General features: G+C 39.7%; 1 protein-coding gene across 9 annotated transcripts in view; it reads left to right on the top strand.

The window, feature by feature from the left end:
* NT5C2 (5'-nucleotidase, cytosolic II) overlaps positions 1-19,884 on the top strand; it is a 193,749-nt gene that overhangs the window by 135,299 nt on the left and 38,566 nt on the right. For all 9 annotated transcript variants that reach the window (XM_038009509.2, XM_038009508.2, XM_007964002.3 and 6 more), the window contains one exon: positions 8,587-8,660. In XM_038009509.2, the coding sequence (XP_037865437.1) occupies positions 8,587-8,660 (74 nt within the window). The remainder of the gene's footprint in view (positions 1-8,586; positions 8,661-19,884) is intronic.

Here is a 19,884-nt window from a genome sequence, read left to right as displayed (position 1 = left end):
ATAAAGTTCTTACCTATAATATTTTTTATATCATTAAGCATACTTTTTACGAAGGATGGAGACATAATGGCAGACTGAGGTCTTCCTGTTACTTTTTTTAAAATAACAACTTTATTGAGATACAATTCACATACCATTCAATTCGTCCTTTTAAAGCATACAATTCGATGGTTTTAGTATATTCACAGAGTTGTGCAACCAATACCGCTATCTAATTTTAGAACGTTTCATTACCCCCACAAGAAACCCTGTACCCAATAGCAGAAACTCCCTGTTCCCTCCTCCCCACAGCCTCTGGCAATGACCAACCCCTATTAAGTTTCTAGTTTAAGCTTAATTTTTAGTTCAGTTAAATATTGTGTCTGCTATTACAAGGCCCTATGTTAGGTGTTGGGAAGATTATAAATCCTGGTCTCAAAGTTTATAATCCTGTAAAGAATAAGAACTACCATATTTTATGTATATGACAACATATAGTGTCAAAATAGGGAATTTTGAATATTTAAAACTCTCATTTGGGTCACAACTTTATAGAATTTTAGTTGTTGATGCAGTTTCTTTCATTAAGTAGAAAAGTAATGAGATCCAGAGACATTACTGTTACATAGTTCTGTGGTACAACCAGAATATTGATAGTTCCTTGACAAAATCACTTGAGATGCAGAGTCTTGAATAATTAGAGATAACTGAGGTGGCCCTTTTAAGTATAGGGAAAAGAATATAAACAAAGCCTTAGGGCGTATATACAAGTAGCTCACTTTGTTTACTACAGCCAAAGGTGCATGATGTGGCACAACGTAAGATCAAACTGATTTTGACAAAATGGTGAAAGATTTTGAACTTGAAGATCCAAGAATTTGCAATTTATTAATTGGGGAGATAGTGAGCGATGACTGAAAGTTCTTAAGAGAGTGATATGATTAGATTGGGGCTTTAGGACAGTGCTTCTCAAACTATCTGTGAGGGAGGACCAGTTTATAAACAACTTTTTTCCAATCTGTTTCAAATGGACACATTTATAAAATAAAAATGACTCAAGAAAAATGAAGACACAATGTAAGCCTACCTTTTTTATTACTACATTCAACAAACAAAATTTCTCTGTCAAATTACTATAAAAGTTTCTAAATGCTTAAAATTTCTGTATGTGTCATGTCATGGGTTAGTAACAAATGTTCATAAGCTAGCATTGGTCTGTGGACCATGCTTTGAGTAGCACTACTTCAAAGCAATTAATTTGGCATTAGTGTGAGGGCAGAGCAATTGGGAGATGATTGTTGGACTAATGAGGACTTGGACATGTTGTTAGCACTGTGAATTGAATGGAAGATTGGATTCCAGAGACGTTTGGTAATTTAAATGAAGGCACATGAGATGATTGGATGTGGATTTGAAGAAGAGGAAAGAATCAAAAGGTAATAACTAGATTTTAAGCTTGAGTGGGAAAATGGGATTGCCCGTAGCAGAAATAGGAACTAGTTTGGAGGTTGGATTTTCAACAAAAAACCACATTATGGCATTTTCTATTAAGTAAAAACATGCATATATACAGACATGTACTTTTTAGTTCATAATTTCAATTTGCCCTCTCAAAAAGCACTTGTAACTTTTTCTTTTCTTGATTGTAGCAAATTTTCAATGTATAATTATGCAAGCCCATAAGGAAAACAGATGCCCAAGAAGATTTTATATTTGAATCCTTAGTCTCATTTGTTGTTGCACTAACTGTCATTGGGCACTTGGCCAGGAAATTGTGACTCCTAGGCAAGGGGAGGAGTTACAGATAAAGTTCATCATTGCCAAAGAAATTCTATTCCAACTGGATTTGTGTGGAGCAACAGTGATATCCAGTGACAAGTTAAATTAGACACAGAGGTGTTTTCTCCAGCACTGTCTCGGAAGACACATGGTTTTGAGGGCCTGATTCAGGCTAAACTTCTTGAAGTTAAGTCACAAAAAAACTATACTAGGGACTTTACGAAGAATTTTGTTATGTGACTTCAAGAACTAATTGACTCAGATAGTTTTATACTTTTCAAAACGGCAACCAGTGACAGATGAGGTAATACTACTTTGAATTGCAAGTTAAATCTCAAAGCCATTAAGATTGCTATTTACAAAATTTCAAATTTAATAAATTGCATGTTCATGTTACTTAAGTGTGAGAATATTCCTGTTTATAAAGCACATTATATTAATGGCTCTATTTCTTACAGTTAATATTTATATTAACTTGGATAGAGTTTATTCAAGTTTAATGTCTTAACTGCTGTGGGATATGATAATAAAAGCTGTTACATTTGTCTTTATATTGAAGTCTGTGCTTGGTTTTATAGTGTTCCTGTCAACTAGAGATTGTTTTTCTTGTTAATGCTCAAATCTGCAACTTACAAAAGACTTGGTATGTTGGAATTGCTGGTTAATTGTGCTTTAAGATTGGATGCTTAGTTTAGTCATGCTTTCTAGGGTGGCAAGTTTGTGCTTTTTTAAAAGCAAGCTTCAGGAAGTTAATTTCTCAGATACGTTCAAACTCTTGAACACAGGGGTGGAGTATGTTCCACTCGTTAATAATTTAGAAATGTGACACAGTAAACTGGCATTGGCAAAGGTACAGTCAAGGTCCTGAGACCAGTAGAAATTTTTGGATTCCTCAAACAGATAAATCTTTTTGTTTTGAAATGTATGATAGGGCAGTGGGCCAGCCTTGTAATTGATATAGTACCTTTTAGTTGATATAGTACCTAACACTTTGTTTTGCCATAACCTCAGTTAAGAGTAGTCATTACTTTGAGACCAGGAGATTCATTTCTCATGAAGACTGTATCCTGGAGACATGGTATTTCATGCTTTTAAGGCTGCCTCTGTGCTGAAGTCAGTGCATACTTTAAGCATTTGGATGTTTATTATCTTTGTAAACTGTGGCATGTATAGCCAAATAACTATATTTGGCTTATTGCAGTTCTCTATAATACAGCTGTTCTATTTTGCCATTATAGCTTTGCTTATGCACTTTAGATATGCATACAACAAATTAGATTTAATTCCACATTGTCCCTCCCCTCATGTTTTGTAGCCTAAATTAGGGAAAGAAAAGGAAAGATGAGAATATATGTGAGGCTTTTCATTTTTATAAACATAATAGAAATGAATTGAGAGGGAGATAGGAGTGATTGTTTCTAAGTTCAGGAATTGCTTTTGTGGTTAGAGCACTTATTTTGAATGAAAATGGAAAGATAAAGGATATTTGGTAGAACTTCATAGGAAAACATCTTATTTCCTAATTTTAGACTCTTACAAAATCTGTCCTAGCTCTTTCTGCTCCCTAAAGAACAGCTTCTAAGACATATGTCACAAAATGGTATCTGCTTTATAGTAGACAATAAGTGTGTTGATTGAATAGTTAATGTGACTAGGTTAAAGAGATGAGAAGTGCAATTTGATGGATATTTACCAATGATTATTTTTGCAAAACCAGACTTTCATATTCCTGAAATATATTATTCCTTGAGTTTACATAGATAATAAAGGTACATTATAATCTTTGAATCCTTAAAAATATACATATGTGATTTGATAGATTTTCATGACAGTACAAGCTTGATCTCTTTTCTAACAAAGAAAGAAACTGGTACTTGGCTGGGACTGTTGACAGTTTCTTAAGCACTGATTGAGTGACATTAGCAGCAAAATCTCTTTTTTCCTGTAATGTGAGCTGTGCCTGAAGCCAGCTAGCATCTTTCTTCTATGAGAGTCAAAGCTGTTTCTTTTATTAGGTGGTTCCACATACTTCTGTCCTGGATTGTATCACAAGGGAAAAAATCGTCCCCAATCCATTCCTGCTTGTATTCCCATGGAATATTTTAGGCATGTCAGCTGTTAGGGCCTGATCAAGGATTTGATCCAGTTGGCTCTCTAGCCTCAATTAAGAATCTGTTTGAAAAGCCTTCAGTAGTAACATTTAGTTTCTAGAGTTACAACCATTATTTTGTCTTTTATGCCTGTTGTACTTTCAAAAGGGTTTATGTAACTGGGAAAATATAACAAAGTAGATGCTTTTATCAATAATAGCGGGGTGATATTTGATGAAATATTAGAAGGTGATATGTTTGGGGGCTGGAGGTTGGAGGGTGTTTTTTGTTTCTTTGTTTGAGACAGGGTCTTGCTCTGTTGCCCAAGCTAGAGTGCACTGGCAAGGTCTCAGTTCACTGCAGCTTTGACCTTCTGGGCTCATGTGATCTTCCTGCCTCAGCCTCTTGAGTAGTTGAGACTACAGGCGTGTGCCACTCTGCCTGGGTAATTTTTTATTTTTTTGTAGAGATAGGGTCTCACTATATTGCCCAGCTGGTCTCAGACTCCTGGGCTCAAACAATCCTCCCACCTTGGCCTCCCAAAGTGCTGGGATTATAGGCGTGAGCCACCACTCTTGGTCGTCTCAAACTCCTTTTTAAAAAAGTCTCCAAGGCTGTCTCTACAGAAAAAAAGGAAAAGAAAAATAGCTGGACATGGTGGTGTGGACCTGTGGTCCCAGCTACTTGGGAGGTTGAGGCTGAGATAGGAGGATAACATGAGCATGGGAGGTTGGGGCTGCAGTGAGCCATTATCACACCACTGCACTCCAGCCTGGGCAACACAGTAAGACTATGTCTTGAAAATAAATAAGAAACATATATATATATGAGACATTTTTAAATGGTGAGGTAAATATCAATAGAAGATCTGATATTTTCTTTTTGTATCCCAGTGGAGGCTTTTTGCATCCCTTAGTGCAGTTACTCTTCTTTGGAGACCATTGACCTAGATCACTGATGGGGGAGCCCAGCCCAAGCTTTTTGTTTTTAATAAGTTACTTAGGTGATTGTGATTTTGATGTACACTGCAGTTTTGAGATCCACTGATCTGTATCATTCGAATTTCTTGTAGTTACTTATGAAATGAAGGCAAAGAAAAGGTTTGGTCAGAAGAGGAGAAGCCATGCAGTTTTAACTTTGGCTACCAAGCTGAGGATCAGGTGGAAAGGATAACCTTATTTTCTTTCTTTTCCCTTTCCTTTCCCTTTCTTCCTTTCTTTTCTTTTCTTTTTTTTTTTATGATGGAGTCTTGCTCTGTAGCCCAGGCTGGAGTGCAGTGGCACAATCTCGGCTCACTGCAACCTCCCCCTCCCGGGTCCAGGCTCAAGCAATTCTCCTGTCTCAGCCTCCTGAATAGCTGGGATTACAGGAATGCGCCACCATGCCCGGCTAATTTTTGTATTTTTAGTAGAGACAGGGTTTCACCGTGTTGGCCAGTCGGGTCTTGAACTCCTGACCTCGTGATTCGCCCACCTCAGCCTCCCAAAGTGCTGGAATTACAGGCATGAGCCACTGCGCCTGGCTCTTCCTTTCTTTTCTTCTTTTTTTTTCTGTTTGTGGCAGGGTCTCACTCTGTCACCCAGGCTGGAGTGCAGTGGTACAATCTCAGCTCGTTGCAGCTTCTGCCTCTGAGGCTCAGGAGATCCCACTTCAGCTTCCCGAGTAACTGGGACTACAGGCATGCGCCACCACACCCAGCTTTTTTTTGGTATTTTTTGTGGAGATGGGGTTTTGACATGTTGCCTAGGCTGGTCTCGAACTCCTGTGCTCAAGTGATCTGCCTGCCTTGTAAAGTACTGGGATTACAGGCGTGAGCCACTACATCTGGCCCTTATTTTTAAAGATGATTAAAACTTACCCTGAAAGACCATCATGCTGATGATCTACCATACTATTATATGTTCAGTTTTTCCTGTGTCTTCATAGTGATCTTTCTGATTATTTCATTTCCTTAAAATCTGATATTTTGGTCTTAAATGCGGGATAAAGTCCAAATTCCCTAATGTGGCTTACAAAATTTTCATGATTTTGACCCCTGCTAACCTTCCATAGCTTTTATTGCTCCTTCCCCCATGCTTGCCCCCTGGAAAACCTGTTTCTCTGAAAACAAACAGAAGCAAAATCAAAGAAAGCTTCTCAACTCCAACCACAATACATGATCTGTAGTTTACTGTAAACCTTTTCTGTGCTTGGTTATTTTGCCTGCATTGCCTTTCTTGCGTTTTCCTAATGGAAAACTACTGATTGATTAAGATTCAGTTCAAACATTTTTTCCTGACCTCTCTAAACAACTGGTACTCTCTCCTCCATGTGATTTTATAGTACTTACCGAATTGCTGAAATTACTTAAAAGTCTCCTTTCTAGTAGGCTGAGTTCCTCAAGGATAAAGAGAGTAAATTACAATATAAGTTTCATGAGGGCTGGTACAGTCTTTTGTTTAATCGCAGTATCTGGGTATAATAGTAGCTATTTATTTAATGAATCTATACATCTTCAGTGGGCTTTAAATTACTTGTTTATTAAATAAATTATAAATTAATAAGTGAATGAGTTATAAAATCCCAAAAGTAATCTTATTTTATGGGGTCAGACTTAGAAAGGAGAGCGTCTTCTTTGAAATCTTGAATACATGGCATTTTTAATGCCAGGACACAATACACAAATCTGTATATTTTTGTATAATATCTGATTTCATTTTCTGTATAAGAAAGACTTGGATAATATTTTTAAATTTTTAATTTATTTGTTATGTTTTTTGGAAACAGGATCTCACTCTCCCACCCAGGCTGGAGTTCAGTGGTGTGATCTTGACTCACTACAGCCTTGATCTCCTAGACTCAAGCAATCCTCCTACCTCAGCCTCCCAAGTAGCTGGGACCACAGGTGCACACCACCATCCCCAGCTGATTTCTGTATTTTTTGTGGAGTTGGGGTCTCACCATGTTACCTAGGCTGGTCTTGAACTCTTGAGCTGAAGCCATCTGCCTGCCTTGGCCTCCCAAAATGCTGAGATTACAGGTGTGAGCCACTGCTCCCAGCCTTGAATAATTTTTATGGATTTTAATATTGGTATTTAAATGAGAAGATCTAAAAGAAAACAAAGGAAAAGCTTCTTGACATTGGTCTTGGCAGTGATTTTTTTTGTTTAGGACACCAAAAGCACAGGCAACAAAAGCAAAAACAAGCGGGACTACCTCAAACTAAAAAGCTTCTGCACAGCAGAGGAGAAACAACAAAATAAAAAGGCAACCTATGGATTGGGAGAAACTGTTTGTGAACCATATATCTGATAAGGGATTAATATCTAAAATATTTGAGGACCTCAAACAGTAACGATAAAAGGAATAACCCAAAAACGGGCAAAGGACCTGCATAGACATTTCTCCAAAGCAAACGTGCAAATGGCTAACAGGTGTTTGAAAAGGTGCTTAACATGATTAATCATCGGGGGAGTGCAAATCAAAACCACCATGAGTTATCATCTCATACCTATTAGAATGCCTTTTATCAAAAAGATAAGAAATAAATGTTGGCAAGGATGCAGTGAAAGGGGAATCTTTGTACACTGTTGGTGGCAATGTAGACTGATGCAGCCACCGTGGAAAATGCTGTAGAGCTTCCTAAACAAATTGAAAATAGAGCTGCCATATTACCCAGCAGTTCTTCTAGTTATAGTCCCAAAGGAAGTAAAATCACCACTTTGTAAAGATATCTGCACTCCCATGTTCATTGCAACATTATTTAGAGTAGCCAGGAGATGGAAAAAAACAAAATATCTGTTGATGGGCTGAATGAATGGATAAGGAAATTATGGTATATATACACACAATGGAATATTCAGCCTTAAAAAAGGAGATTCTACTGTTTGCAACACCAATGATGAACCTAGAAGACATTATGCTAAGTGAAATAAGCCAGATACACCAAAGAATACTGCATGATTTCACATGTGGAATCTAAAAAAACAGTCAAAAAAGGAAACCATAGAAACAAAGAGCAAAACAATGATTGGAGGCCAGGCGTGGTGGCTCATGCCTGTAATCCCAGGACTTTGAGAGGCCAAGGTGGGAGGGTTGCTTGAGCCCAGGAGTTCAAGACCAGCCTGAGCAACATAGGTGAGCCTCTGTCTCTACAAAAAATAAAAAAATTATCCAGGCTAGGTGATGTGCGCCTGTAGTTCCTGCTGCTCGGGAGGCTGAGGTGAGAGGATCTCCTGAGCCTAGGAGGCTGAGGCTGCAGTGAGTCATGATTCCACCACTGCACTCCAGCCTGGGTGACAGAGTGACTCTGCCTCAAAAAACAAAAAACAATGTGGGGGAAGGATGGAAAGATGTAGATCAGAGGGTACAAAGTTGCAGATACGTTGGATGGATGTCTAATGTACAGCATGAGGGCTATATTTAATAATATTGTATTATGTACTGGTAATTTGTCAAGACAATAGATTTTAAATACTTGTACCACAAAAAAAAGAAAAAAAGAAGTGAAAGTAACTATATGGGATAATGAGTATGTTAATTTGTTTGTATTAATCATTTCACTGTGTATATGTGTATCAAGATAAGTATATCAAACAGCATGTTGTGTTATACATCTTAATATATAATTTTAAAAGTTTAAAAAATCAGTTGGAAAAATAAATAAATGAGAAAACCTAGAAAAATAGCCAAATAACTTTATTAAACTTGAGAATTTATTTTCCAGTGTTGAGATATTATTTTTTATTATTTTCTATAGGGTGTTTGTGAACCGAAGTTTAGCCATGGAAAAGATAAAGTGTTTTGGTTTTGATATGGATTATACCCTTGCTGGTGAGTAGCAATTTCTGATTGCTTAAGAACTGCTGCTTTGGGTATAACACAGTGGGTTCACAGTAGGCAATTCAATTAACATTTGCTGACTTAAGCATGTATGTGGCTACCAGAAGCTTTTATTATCAGATTGCTTCCACTAAGATTTATGAATATTGAAATTATCAGATATCCTTGAGATTTGGCTCATGAGTTTGCACACATAGATAGAAAAAGTATTAAATTTTACTATTTTAGAGATCCTGGTAAGAAATAATATGGTAAAATCATACATTGATACATATATTTGGGCATTTTTGACTTTTACTCTTAGCCATTCTTTAGGTATGAGATTTTGTATCTCTTACTCTGCCACAGATAAACTTGTATCAGTTAAAAATTTTAATGTTAGTTTTTTTTTTTTTTGGAACGGAGTTTGACTCTTGTCTTCCAGGCTGGAGCGCAATGGCGCGATTTTGGCTCCCTGCAACCTCCACCTCCTGGGTTCAAGCGATTCTCCTTCCTCAGCCTCCCAGGTAGCTGGGATTACAGGTGTGCGCCACCATACCCGGCTAAATTTTGTGTTTTTAGTAGAGATGGGATTTTACCATGTTGGCCAGGCTGATCTCGAACTCCTGACCTCAGGTGATCTACCCAGCTTGGCCTCCCAAAGTGCTGGGATTACAGGCGTGGGCCACTGCACCCAGACAATACGTTGTTATTAACACAGATGGGAAATGGGTTCATTTTCCATTTAAATGATTGCACACATAATATGTATAAGGCTTTTAAAAAACTAGAGCCGCAGCCATAAGAAAGAATGAGTTTGTGTCCTTTGCAGGGACATGGGTGAAGCTGGAAGCCATCATTCTCAGCAAACTGCGCAGGAACCAAAAACCAAACACTGCATATTCTTACTTATAAGTAGGAGTTGAACATTGAGAACACATGAACACAGGGAGGGGAACATCACACACTGGGGCTTGTCCGGGGTGGGAGGCAAAGGGAGGGAGAGCATTAGGACAAACACCTAATGCATGCAGGGCTTAAAACCTAGATGACGGGTTTATATATGCAGCAAACCACCATAGTACGTGTATACCTATGTAACCTGCATGTTCTGCGCACGTATCCCAGAACTTAAACAACAAAACCCAAAAAACTCAGGGATGTACTAGACTTACTTTTCTGTACCTAGGGTATATGCAGGAATTTAGCCAGTCTTCCCAATGGTCAACTGCAATTAGATGGAGGACTGGGCAAGAAGTCACTGAAGCTCCATGACAAACATGGAAAAGATGAACTTCTTTTTTAACTTGTAGAATCCTTAGTCTGTGTAGATGTTTTCATCAGCATGTTTTGTCCTTAGGATGTGGGACATTGGGTACCATCTCATGGTCTTCTATTTGTGTAAACTTTGTGTTTAAGTTTCCACATCCTTTTTTATTAAATAAATTATATAGCTTCTGAAACCAACCAACCAACCAACCAAACAAACAAAAAACTAGAACCATTAGCTTTATTCATTATCCTATAGCCCTTACACCAGCACTGTGCTGTTTTTCCCTTCCTTCTCTAAGATATATTTGAGTCAATGTATTAATCAATAGTTATAACATCTTTCCAGAACTTAGTAAAATATTTTCAATCTCGTGAAAATGCATTTAATTTAAGAAGTAGTGGGGAGGTGGGATCAAGTTGAGCATATGTGCTTGCATGTGTGTGTGAAACTGTGACAGAATCTTTCAGAAATTGTCTCTTAAAAATTTTGTCTTTACACAAAAACCTTAAAATGTATAAAGACACTTCTTAGGAACTATTAATATAACAGTGCTAATTTGTCCATCTCAAATTAGAGAAATCGCAGTTTGATGTTCAGTTTAGGCTACAAATGTAAATGAATAATACATGTTCAAAAATGAAATTATGGGGGTACTTGCCACATAGATATGGCCATGATTTTTTTTACCAAACAAGTAATACATTAAAAATATACACAGTTCCTGATTTGAATTTTTCTCTTCCCTCCATACTCTTTGTCATTTATTTGTTTTTCTATTGCCTTAAGCTTATTTTTGCAGCATTTAATGTTTTTCTGATTGGTCACAGACACTTTTAGGAGTACTTGTCAGAAAGCAGGGGAAAGCAGTCTACTTTCTCAATGTAGATCTTGCCGTTCAAATGGGGAGAAAATCCTATAGTCTCTTCTTTCAAGAATTCTAGCTTTCTAGGGAAAGGAATAGTGAGATAATTTGGCAGCTGAAAGAGATTATCTAAAACAGAAATAGAAGTTAATGGTGTCAAAAAGTGACAAACATTTTTCCCTTGGTTATTAAGACAATATCATTACATTGAAATAGTTCAATTCAGTAAGTATTTATTGAGAATCTATAATGTGCCTGGCACTTTTTGTTACTGAAAACTGAGATGATTATATATTCCCACAGAATAATGAAAAAATAAACTATCTTGTATATTGAAAAGGTCACTGAATCGGCCTTGCGCGGTGGCTCATGCCTATAATCCCAGCACTTTGGGAGACTGAGGCGGGCGGATTACTTGACAGGAGTTTGAGACCAGCCTGCCCAACATGGTGAAACCCCGTCTCTACCAAAAAATACAAAAATTAGCTGGGTATGGTGGTACTCGCCTATAGTCTCAGCTGTTCAGGAGGCTGAGGTGGGAGAATCGCATGAACCAGGGAGGCAGAGGTTGCAGTGAGCCGAGATGGTGCCACTGCACTCCAGCCTGGGCAACAGAGTGAGACCGTGTTTCAAAAAAAAAAAAAAATTAACTGAATCTGTCTCTAAACTTTAATGCACCTTATGATTTATTCTTTTTGGTTTTTGCAATGCCACTTCATATTTTAATGCTTTCTCCTAGTCTACACACAAATATATTTTGTGTATATTTAACAGTAAGTATTAACATTTGTTAAGTACTTATTATATGCCAGACCTGTTCCAAGTGCTTTATATAGATTATCTCATTTAACACATGGATTCTGTTATTCACATCTGTTATTTAATATTTACAGAAACTCTTTGAAGCAGTTACTATCATCTTCATTTTACATATGACTGAGATTAAGCACTTTGTCCAAGGACATTTAGTTATGATGTACCTGAACCAAGATTCAGACCTAAGCATGCATATATGTATAGGCATATAATGTTAAAATTATCATTTTGGATAATGACAGTTTATCGAGATTTTCATATAAATAGAAACATATAGTGTGTTAGTCTGTTTTCACACTGCTGATAAAGACATACCTGAGACTGGGCAATTTACAAAAGAGATTTTTGTCTTGTTTTGTTTGAGATGGAGTCTCACTCTGTCACCCAGGCTGGAGTGCAGTGGTGCAGTCTCAGCTCACTGCAGCCTCTGCATCCTGGGTTCAAGCGATTATCCTGCCTCAGCCTCCCGAGTGGCAGGGATTACAGGTGCCAGCCACCATACACGGCTAATTTTTGTATTTTTAGTAGAGATGCAGGGGGCAGTGGGGGTTTCATTATGTTGGCCAGGCTGGTCTGGAACTCCTGACCTCACGTGATCTGCCTGTCTTGGCCTCCCAAAGTGCTGGGATTACAAGTGTGAGCCACTGAGCCCGACCAGAAAGAGGTTTCATGGACTTACAGTTCCACATGGCTGGGGAAGCCCCACCATCATGGCAGAAGGTGAAAGGCATGTCTCACATGGCAGCAGACAGGAGAAGAGAGATTGTTCAGGGAAGTTCCCCTTCTTAAAACCATCAGATCTCATGAGACTTATTCACTGTCACAGGAACAGCAAGGTTTGAAAGACCCATCCCCATGATTCAGTTACCTCCCACTGGGTCCCTCCCACAACATGTGGGAATTCAAGATGAGATTTGGGTGGGGATACAGCCAAACCATATCATTGTGCCCCTGGTCCCTCCTAAATCTCTTGTCCTCACATTTCAAAACCAATCATGCCTTCCCAACAGTCCCCCAAAGTCTTAACATCATTTCAGCATTAACTAAAAAGTTCACAGTCCAATATCTCATCTGAAATAAGGCAAGTCCCTTCTGCCTATCAACCTGTAAAATCACAAGCAAGTTAGTTACTTCCTAGATACAATGGGGACACAGGCATTGAATAAATACAGCCATTTCAAATGGGAGAAATTGGCTAAAACAAAGGGGCTGCAGGCCCCATGCAAGTTTGAAATCCAGTGGGGCAGTCAAATCTTAAAGCTCCAAAATGATCTCTTTTGACCCTGTGTCTCACATCCAGGTCTCGCTGATGCAAGAGGTGGATTCCCATGGTTTTGAGCCGCTCCACTTCTGTGACTTTGCAGGGTACAGCTTCCCTCCCAGCTGCTTTCACGGGCTGGTGTTGAGTGTTTGTGGCTTTTCCAGGTGCATGGTGCATGCTATCACTGGATTCTGGGGTCTGGAGGATGGTGACCCTCTTCTCATAGCTCCACTAGGCAGTGCCCCAGTAGGGACCCTGTGTGGGGGCTCGGACCCCACATTTCCCTTCTGAACTGCCCTAGCAGAGGTTTTCCATGAGAGCCCCACCCTGGCAGTAAACTTCTGCCTGGACATCCAGGCATTTCCATACATCCTCTGAAATATAGGTGGACGTTCCTAAACCACACTTGTTGACTTCTGTGCACTCGCAGGCTCAACACCCCATGGAAGGTGCCAAGGCTTGAGGCCTGTAACCTCTGAAGCCATGGCCCCCGCTCTACATTGGCCCCTTTCAGCCATGGCAGGAGCGGCTGGCACTCAGGGCACCAAGTCGCTAGGCTGCACACAGCCTGGGCCTGGCCCATCAAACCACTTTTTCCTCTGAGGCCTCCTGGCCTGTGATGGAAGGGGCTGCCATGAAGAACTCTGACATGCCCTGGAGACATTTTCCCCATTGTCTTGGTGATTAACATTAGGCTCTTCGTTACTTATGCAGATTTCCATACAGGGCTTGAATTTGTTCTCAGAAAATGAGTTTTCTTTTCTGTTGCATTGTCAGGCTACAAATTTTTACGCTCTGCTTCCCTTATAAAACTGAATGACTTTAACAGCACCCAAGTCAGCTCTTGAATGCTTTGCTGCTTAGAAATTTCTTCCACCAGATACCCTAAAGCATCTCTCTCAAGTTCAAAGTTCCACAAATCTCTAGAGCAGGGGCAAAACACCACCAGTCTCTGTGCTAAAATATAGAAAGAGTTACCTTTGCTCCAGCTCCCAACAAGTTCCTCATTTCCATCTGAGACTTCCTCAGCCTGGAATTTATTGCCCATGTCACTATCAACATTTTTGTCAAAGCCATTCAACAAGTCTCTAGGAAGTTCTAAACTTTGCCACATTGTTCTGTCTTCTTCTGAACCCTCCAAACTGTTCTAACATCTATCTGTTACCCAGTTCCAAAGTTGCTTCCACATTTTCGAGTATCTTTTCAGCAATGCCCCACTCTACTGGTACCAATTTACTGTATTAGTTTGTTTTCACGCTGCTGATAAAGACATACCTGAGACGGGGCAGTTTACAAAAGAAAGAGGTTTAGACCAGGTGCAGTGGCTCATCCCAGCACTTTGAGAGGCTCAAGTGGGTGGATCACCGGAGGTCAGGAGTTTGAGACCTACCTGGCCAACATGGTGAAACCCCATCTCTACTAAAAATACAAAATTAGCTGGGTATGGTGGTGTGCGCCTGTAATCCCAGCTACTTGGGAGGCAGGAGAGTTACTTGAACCCGGGAGGTGGAGGTTGCAGTGAGCCGAGATCGTGCCACTGCACTCTGGCCTGGGTAAAAAGATCAAAACTCCATCTCCAAAAAAAAAAAAGAAGTTAATGAACTTAGTTTCACATGGCTGGGGTGGCCCCACAATCAAGGTGGAAGGTGAAAGCCAAAAGGTATGTCTCACATGGCAGCAGACAAGAGAAGAGAGCTTGTGCAGGGAAATTCCCCTTTTTAAAACCATCTAGATCTTGTGAGAGTTATTCACTATCACAAGAACAGCACAGGAAAGACACGCCCCTGTGATTCAGTTACTTCCTACTGGGTCCCTCCCACAACACGTGGAAATTCAAGATGAGATTTGGGTGGGGATGTAGCCAAGCCATATCATATATTACGTACTCCTTTTTGTCTGCCTTATTTTGCTCAGCATGTTTTTGTGATTCATTCACATTGTTGTCTACCAGTAAGTAGTTCATTCTTTTTTTTAACTCTTGACGTAATTTTTTTTTATTATTTTAAAATTACTTTAGACCGCGGCTGGGCGTGGTGGCTCATGCCTGTAATCCCAGCACTTTGGGAGGCTGAGGTCAGCCCATCACGAAGTCAGGAGATCGAGACCATCTTGGCTAACATGGTGAAACCCCGTCTCTGCTAAAAAAAAGTACAAAAAATTAGCTGGGCATGGTGGTGGGCACCTGTAGTCCCAGCTCCTTGGGAGGCTGAGGCAGGAGAATGGCGTGAACCTGGGAGGCAGAGCTTGCAGTGAGCCGAGATCGCGCCACTGCACTCCAGCCTGGGTGACAGCGAGACTCTGTGTCAAAAAAAAAAAAAAAAAAAAAAAATTACTTTAGACCTACAGAAGAGCTACAAAAATAATTTAGAGAGTTCGCCTTTCCTCTCTCCTGTGGTAACATCTTGCTTGACCATAGTACAATTATAAAAACTGAGAAGTTAACATTAGTACAGTATTATTAGTTGAACTACGGACTTTATTTTTCATCAGTTTTTCCACTAATGTCTTTTTTTTATTCTAGGATCCAGTGCCAAATCACATATTGCATTTAGTTGTCTTATCTCCTTAGTCTCTTCTAATCTGTGATTGTTCCTAAGTCTTCTCTTTCATTGCTCTGACACTTTTTTTTTTTTTTTTTTTGAGACGAAGTTTTGCTCCTGTTTCCCAGGATGGAGTGCAGTAGCACAATCTCGGCTCACTGCAACCTCCACCTCCCAGGTTCAAGCAATTCTCCTGCCTCAGCCTCCCAAATAGCTGGGATTATAGGCACGCGTCACCACACTGAGCTTATTTCTTGTATTTAGTAGAGACAGGGTTTCATCATGTTGATCAGGCTGGTCTCGAACTCCTGACCTCAGGTGATCCACCCGCCTCAGCCTCCCAAAGTGCTGGGATTATAGGCATGAGCCACCATGCCCGGCCAACACTTTTTTAAAAAATAAGAATTTTTTTTCTCTTTTGAGACAGTGTCTCACTCTGTTGCCCAGGCTGGAGTGCAGTGGTGCAATCATGGTTCACTGCAGCCTTAACCTCCCAGGCTTAGGTGATCCTCCCTTTTCAGCCTCCCAAGTAGCTGGAGATACAGGTGCAAGCCACCATGCCCAGATAACTTTTTTATTTTTCAGTAGTGACAGGATTTCACCATGTCACTCAGACTGGCCTGGAACTCCTGGGCTCAAGCGATCCACCTGCCTTGGCCTCCCAAAGTACTGTGAGCCACTGCACCTGGCCTTGCTTTGAGACTTTTAAAGAGTACTGGCTAGGTATTTTGTAGAGTGTTCCACAATGTGGGTTTGTCTGCTTTGTGGTTCATAGAAAGCACCTTCTAGCTGTGTCCTCACATGGTGGAAGTGCTAAGGGGTCTCTCTTAGGCCTCTTTTATAAGGGCAGTAATCCCATTCACAAGTGCTCTGCCTTTGTAAAAGAGGGCACCAATCACTTCCCAGAGGCCTCACTTCCTGACACCATCATATTGATGATTAGATTTCAACATATGAACTTTGAAGGACACAAATACTGAGACCATAGAATGAACTATAAAACTATCTGTCTAGCATAATCTGTGAATTGGCTATTCTGGCAAACAGTGTTTTGAGTGATATATAATTACCTTACAGCATAGATTACTAGTTTTCAGAGTTAGAATGTAGTGAAATTCTTAGAATACAGTGATCCTAGGATTGATGCTTCTGAAGTGTCTGCATAGGACATCACATGTCAAACATAACATCTCAAAGTCATGTTTTGGAATGGTGTGTTCATTGAGAGGTGGTTATTGGCTCCTGATCCTTATCACACTATAAATTTGCCTAAATTTGTTCTGAGGAAACAGCTACATAGGGTTACCTCAAAGTTCTTTTTTCTTGTTTTCAGATGTGGGAAATACATATGACTTCTTTTTGGAAAGGATGAGGGGTGGGATTTAATCTTGGCAAATTGAGATATTTTGATAAGGAAACTCTGTTTTTGGTCTTCCTGAAGATGGCCACAGAAGACCTTCTTTGGGCAGAGGGGTTTTATTTTGATTTTTCAGCTTTTTCATGGTTCTATGAGCAGATAAGAAAATTTACTTTGAATAATGATGTTTTGAGAATCCTGTTGTTTATGTTAAATGCTGGAGTTGATAGAATTAGTGGTAAATAATTATTTAAAACTTTGATGTCACTAATGAATGAGGAAGAGGGTAACTGAAGCAAAAATACTATGTGGGCTGTAGGAATGTTAAGCCGTATATCTAATAATTCTAAACTTGTAATTTTTCAAAAGTTAATGATACAGACCTTTGGTAAAGGTGTTACTGGGGGCTGTGGGAGAGTTGGTTGTTGGGAGTTTGTTGAGAGTTGAGAGTAGTTTGTTAAAAGAGAAATTGATGGCCTTTCTTGTATTAAAATGTTTCTTATTTTGCTTACAGTTTGGTAGTCATTTATTTCCCCAATGAAGTATGTCACATAGTGTTCAGTAACATAATCTATTCTGATGGGAGCTTCATTATCTTCATCTCATCTAAATGCTGGCCTAATACCAAAAATATTTTTCAGAGAAGATTCCTTTGTCACCAGTTATCCCCATAATTGAAGCCAGCTATGTATTAGTTTATTTGCAAGATTTCTATGTAAGACTAACATTTGTATATAGAACAGCAACAAAATACATAAAAATCTTGTTTATTGACACAAGTAATTTTGCCTGGTTGTCTTGAACCTAAATCAGTATTAATCCTGAATCTGCTACCCATAGAATGCCAGTATTTGTATTTAGCTCCTTATGTTTGTATTATTGTAGATTAACACTTTATTTTTCTAATGAGATTATGTACATTAATTATGCTTTAACTACAGTTGACCCTTGAATAATACAGGAGTTAAAGGCACTGACTCCCATGCAATCGAAAACCCTTAACTCTTCCCACATTTAACTACTAATAGCCTATTTTTGACCAAATACTTATTGATAACATAAACAGTCAGTTGACACATATTTTGTATATTGTATATATTATATACTATATTTTTACAAAAAATTAGCCACAATTTTTTTTTTTTTTTTTTTTTTTTTGAGACAGAGGCTCGCTCTGTCGCCCAGGCTGGAGTGCAGTGGCCAGATCTCAGGTCACCGCAAGCTCCGCCTCCCGGGTTCACGCCATTCTCCTGCCTCAGCCTCCCGAGTAGCTGGGACTACAGGCGCCCGCCACCACGCCCGGCTACTTTTTTGTATTTTTTAGTAGAGACGAGGTTTCACCGTGTTAGCCAGGATGGTCTCGATCTCCTGACCTCGTGATCCACCTGTCTTGGCCTCCCAAAGTGCTGGGATTACAGGCTTGAGCCACCGCGCCCGGCCAAAAATTGTTAAGAAAAACATAAAGAAGAGAAAATACATTTACTATTCATCAAGTGGAAGTGGGTCATCATAAAGGTCTTTATTCTCATTATCTTCATGTTGAGTAGGTTGAGGAGGAAGAGGAAGAGACGGTGTTGGTCTTGCTGTCTCAGGGGCAGTGGAGGCAAAGGAGGTGGAGGATATAGGAGAGGAGGCAGGAGAGGTAGGCACACTTTTATTGTAAAAAGTCTGAAGGGCGGGGCACAGTGGCTCTTGTCTGTAATCCCAACATTTTGGGAGGCCTAGGCAGGTGGATTGCTTGAAGCCAGGAGTTTGAGACCAGCCCTCACAGGGAACCTAATGAGACCCAGTCTCTACAAAAACTTTTCAGAAATTAGCCAGACATCATGGTGTGTGCCTGTAGTTCCAGCTATTCCGGAGACTGAGATGGGAGGATCACTTGAGCCCAGGAGTTTGAGATTTCAGTGAGCTGTGGTCATGGCACTGCACTTCCCCCTGGGTGATACATCAAGACCTTGTCTCCAAAAAAATAAAAATAAAAAATTCACATATAAGTGGACCTGCGCAGTTCAAACCCGCATTATTCAAGTCAACTGTAGTTTGTCTACCGAGTACAGATGAGTTTATAAATGAAAGTCATGTTTAGAATCTAGATAGTACTGAACCATATGTATTAGCTTTACCACTGGCCAAGAGTGGACTGTTTTTTTTGTTTTGTTTTGTTTGTTTGTTTGTTAGTTTTTTTAGACGGAGTCTCACTCTGTCCCCCAGGCTGCAGTGCAGTGGCATGATCTCCGCTCACTACAACCTCCGCCTTCCGGGTTCAAGCGATTCTTCTGCCTCAGTCTCCTGAGTAGCTGGGACTACAGGCATACACCACCATGCCCTGTTAATTTTTTTTATCTTTTGTAGAGATGGGGTTTCACCATATTGGCCAGGCTGGTCTCTAACTCCTGACCTTGTGATTCGCCTGCCTTGGCCTCCCAAAGTGCTGAGATTACAGATGTGAGCCACCACACCTGGCTAACAATGTTTTATATAAATATAAACGTTCCCATCTAGCGTATTTACAGTTCCCCTTTCACACCAAGTTACTTTAGTGGCATTCTTTGCACATGATATGTATCAGGATTTGGCCCTTTGCATTTTGACTTCCTCTGCAGATACGTGTTTTTCTTTTCCCTTTTTTTGAGGCTTCTTTCTCCCTTAATTAGACCTGTTGGGTGCTCTAGTTTCCCATTGTATTAAGTTGCTCTCATGTATATAGTTTCTATACCCCAGAGTTTTCATTTGTGGTCCTTACTTGAGCACACAGTCTTTTTAGCCTTTTTATGGTTATGTGACCCACACAGATGGGTCAGGCTAACCCCAGGACCAAACAAGCTAAAAAAGATCTTGAAAGCCAATCTAAGATTAGGTCTTTGGACTTGGGAGAGAGCAAGAAAGTTGTTTTTAATCAAACTATGCCCTCTCCACAAAATGAAGGGATTAATCTATACTATTTCTGAATTTTGTTTCTTTGGTTTTATTTGCATAGACAGCTGCTAAAAATGTGTTGCTGAATTTGTTGTTACCAACAGTGGACAATAGAGTGAAAATAGAAAACAGAATTGGTATTTTTCAGGCTGTTCAGTGCTTGTTTTTTTCAAATGCCTAAGAGGCACGAACAGACTAGTGATTTCTATTA

Source organism: Chlorocebus sabaeus, chromosome 9 (genome assembly GCF_047675955.1).
Source record: "Chlorocebus sabaeus isolate Y175 chromosome 9, mChlSab1.0.hap1, whole genome shotgun sequence".
NCBI classification, from domain to species: Eukaryota; Metazoa; Chordata; class Mammalia; order Primates; family Cercopithecidae; genus Chlorocebus; species Chlorocebus sabaeus.
Note: the sequence above shows the minus strand (reverse complement) of the source record. Positions and strands in the feature narration are given on the sequence as shown.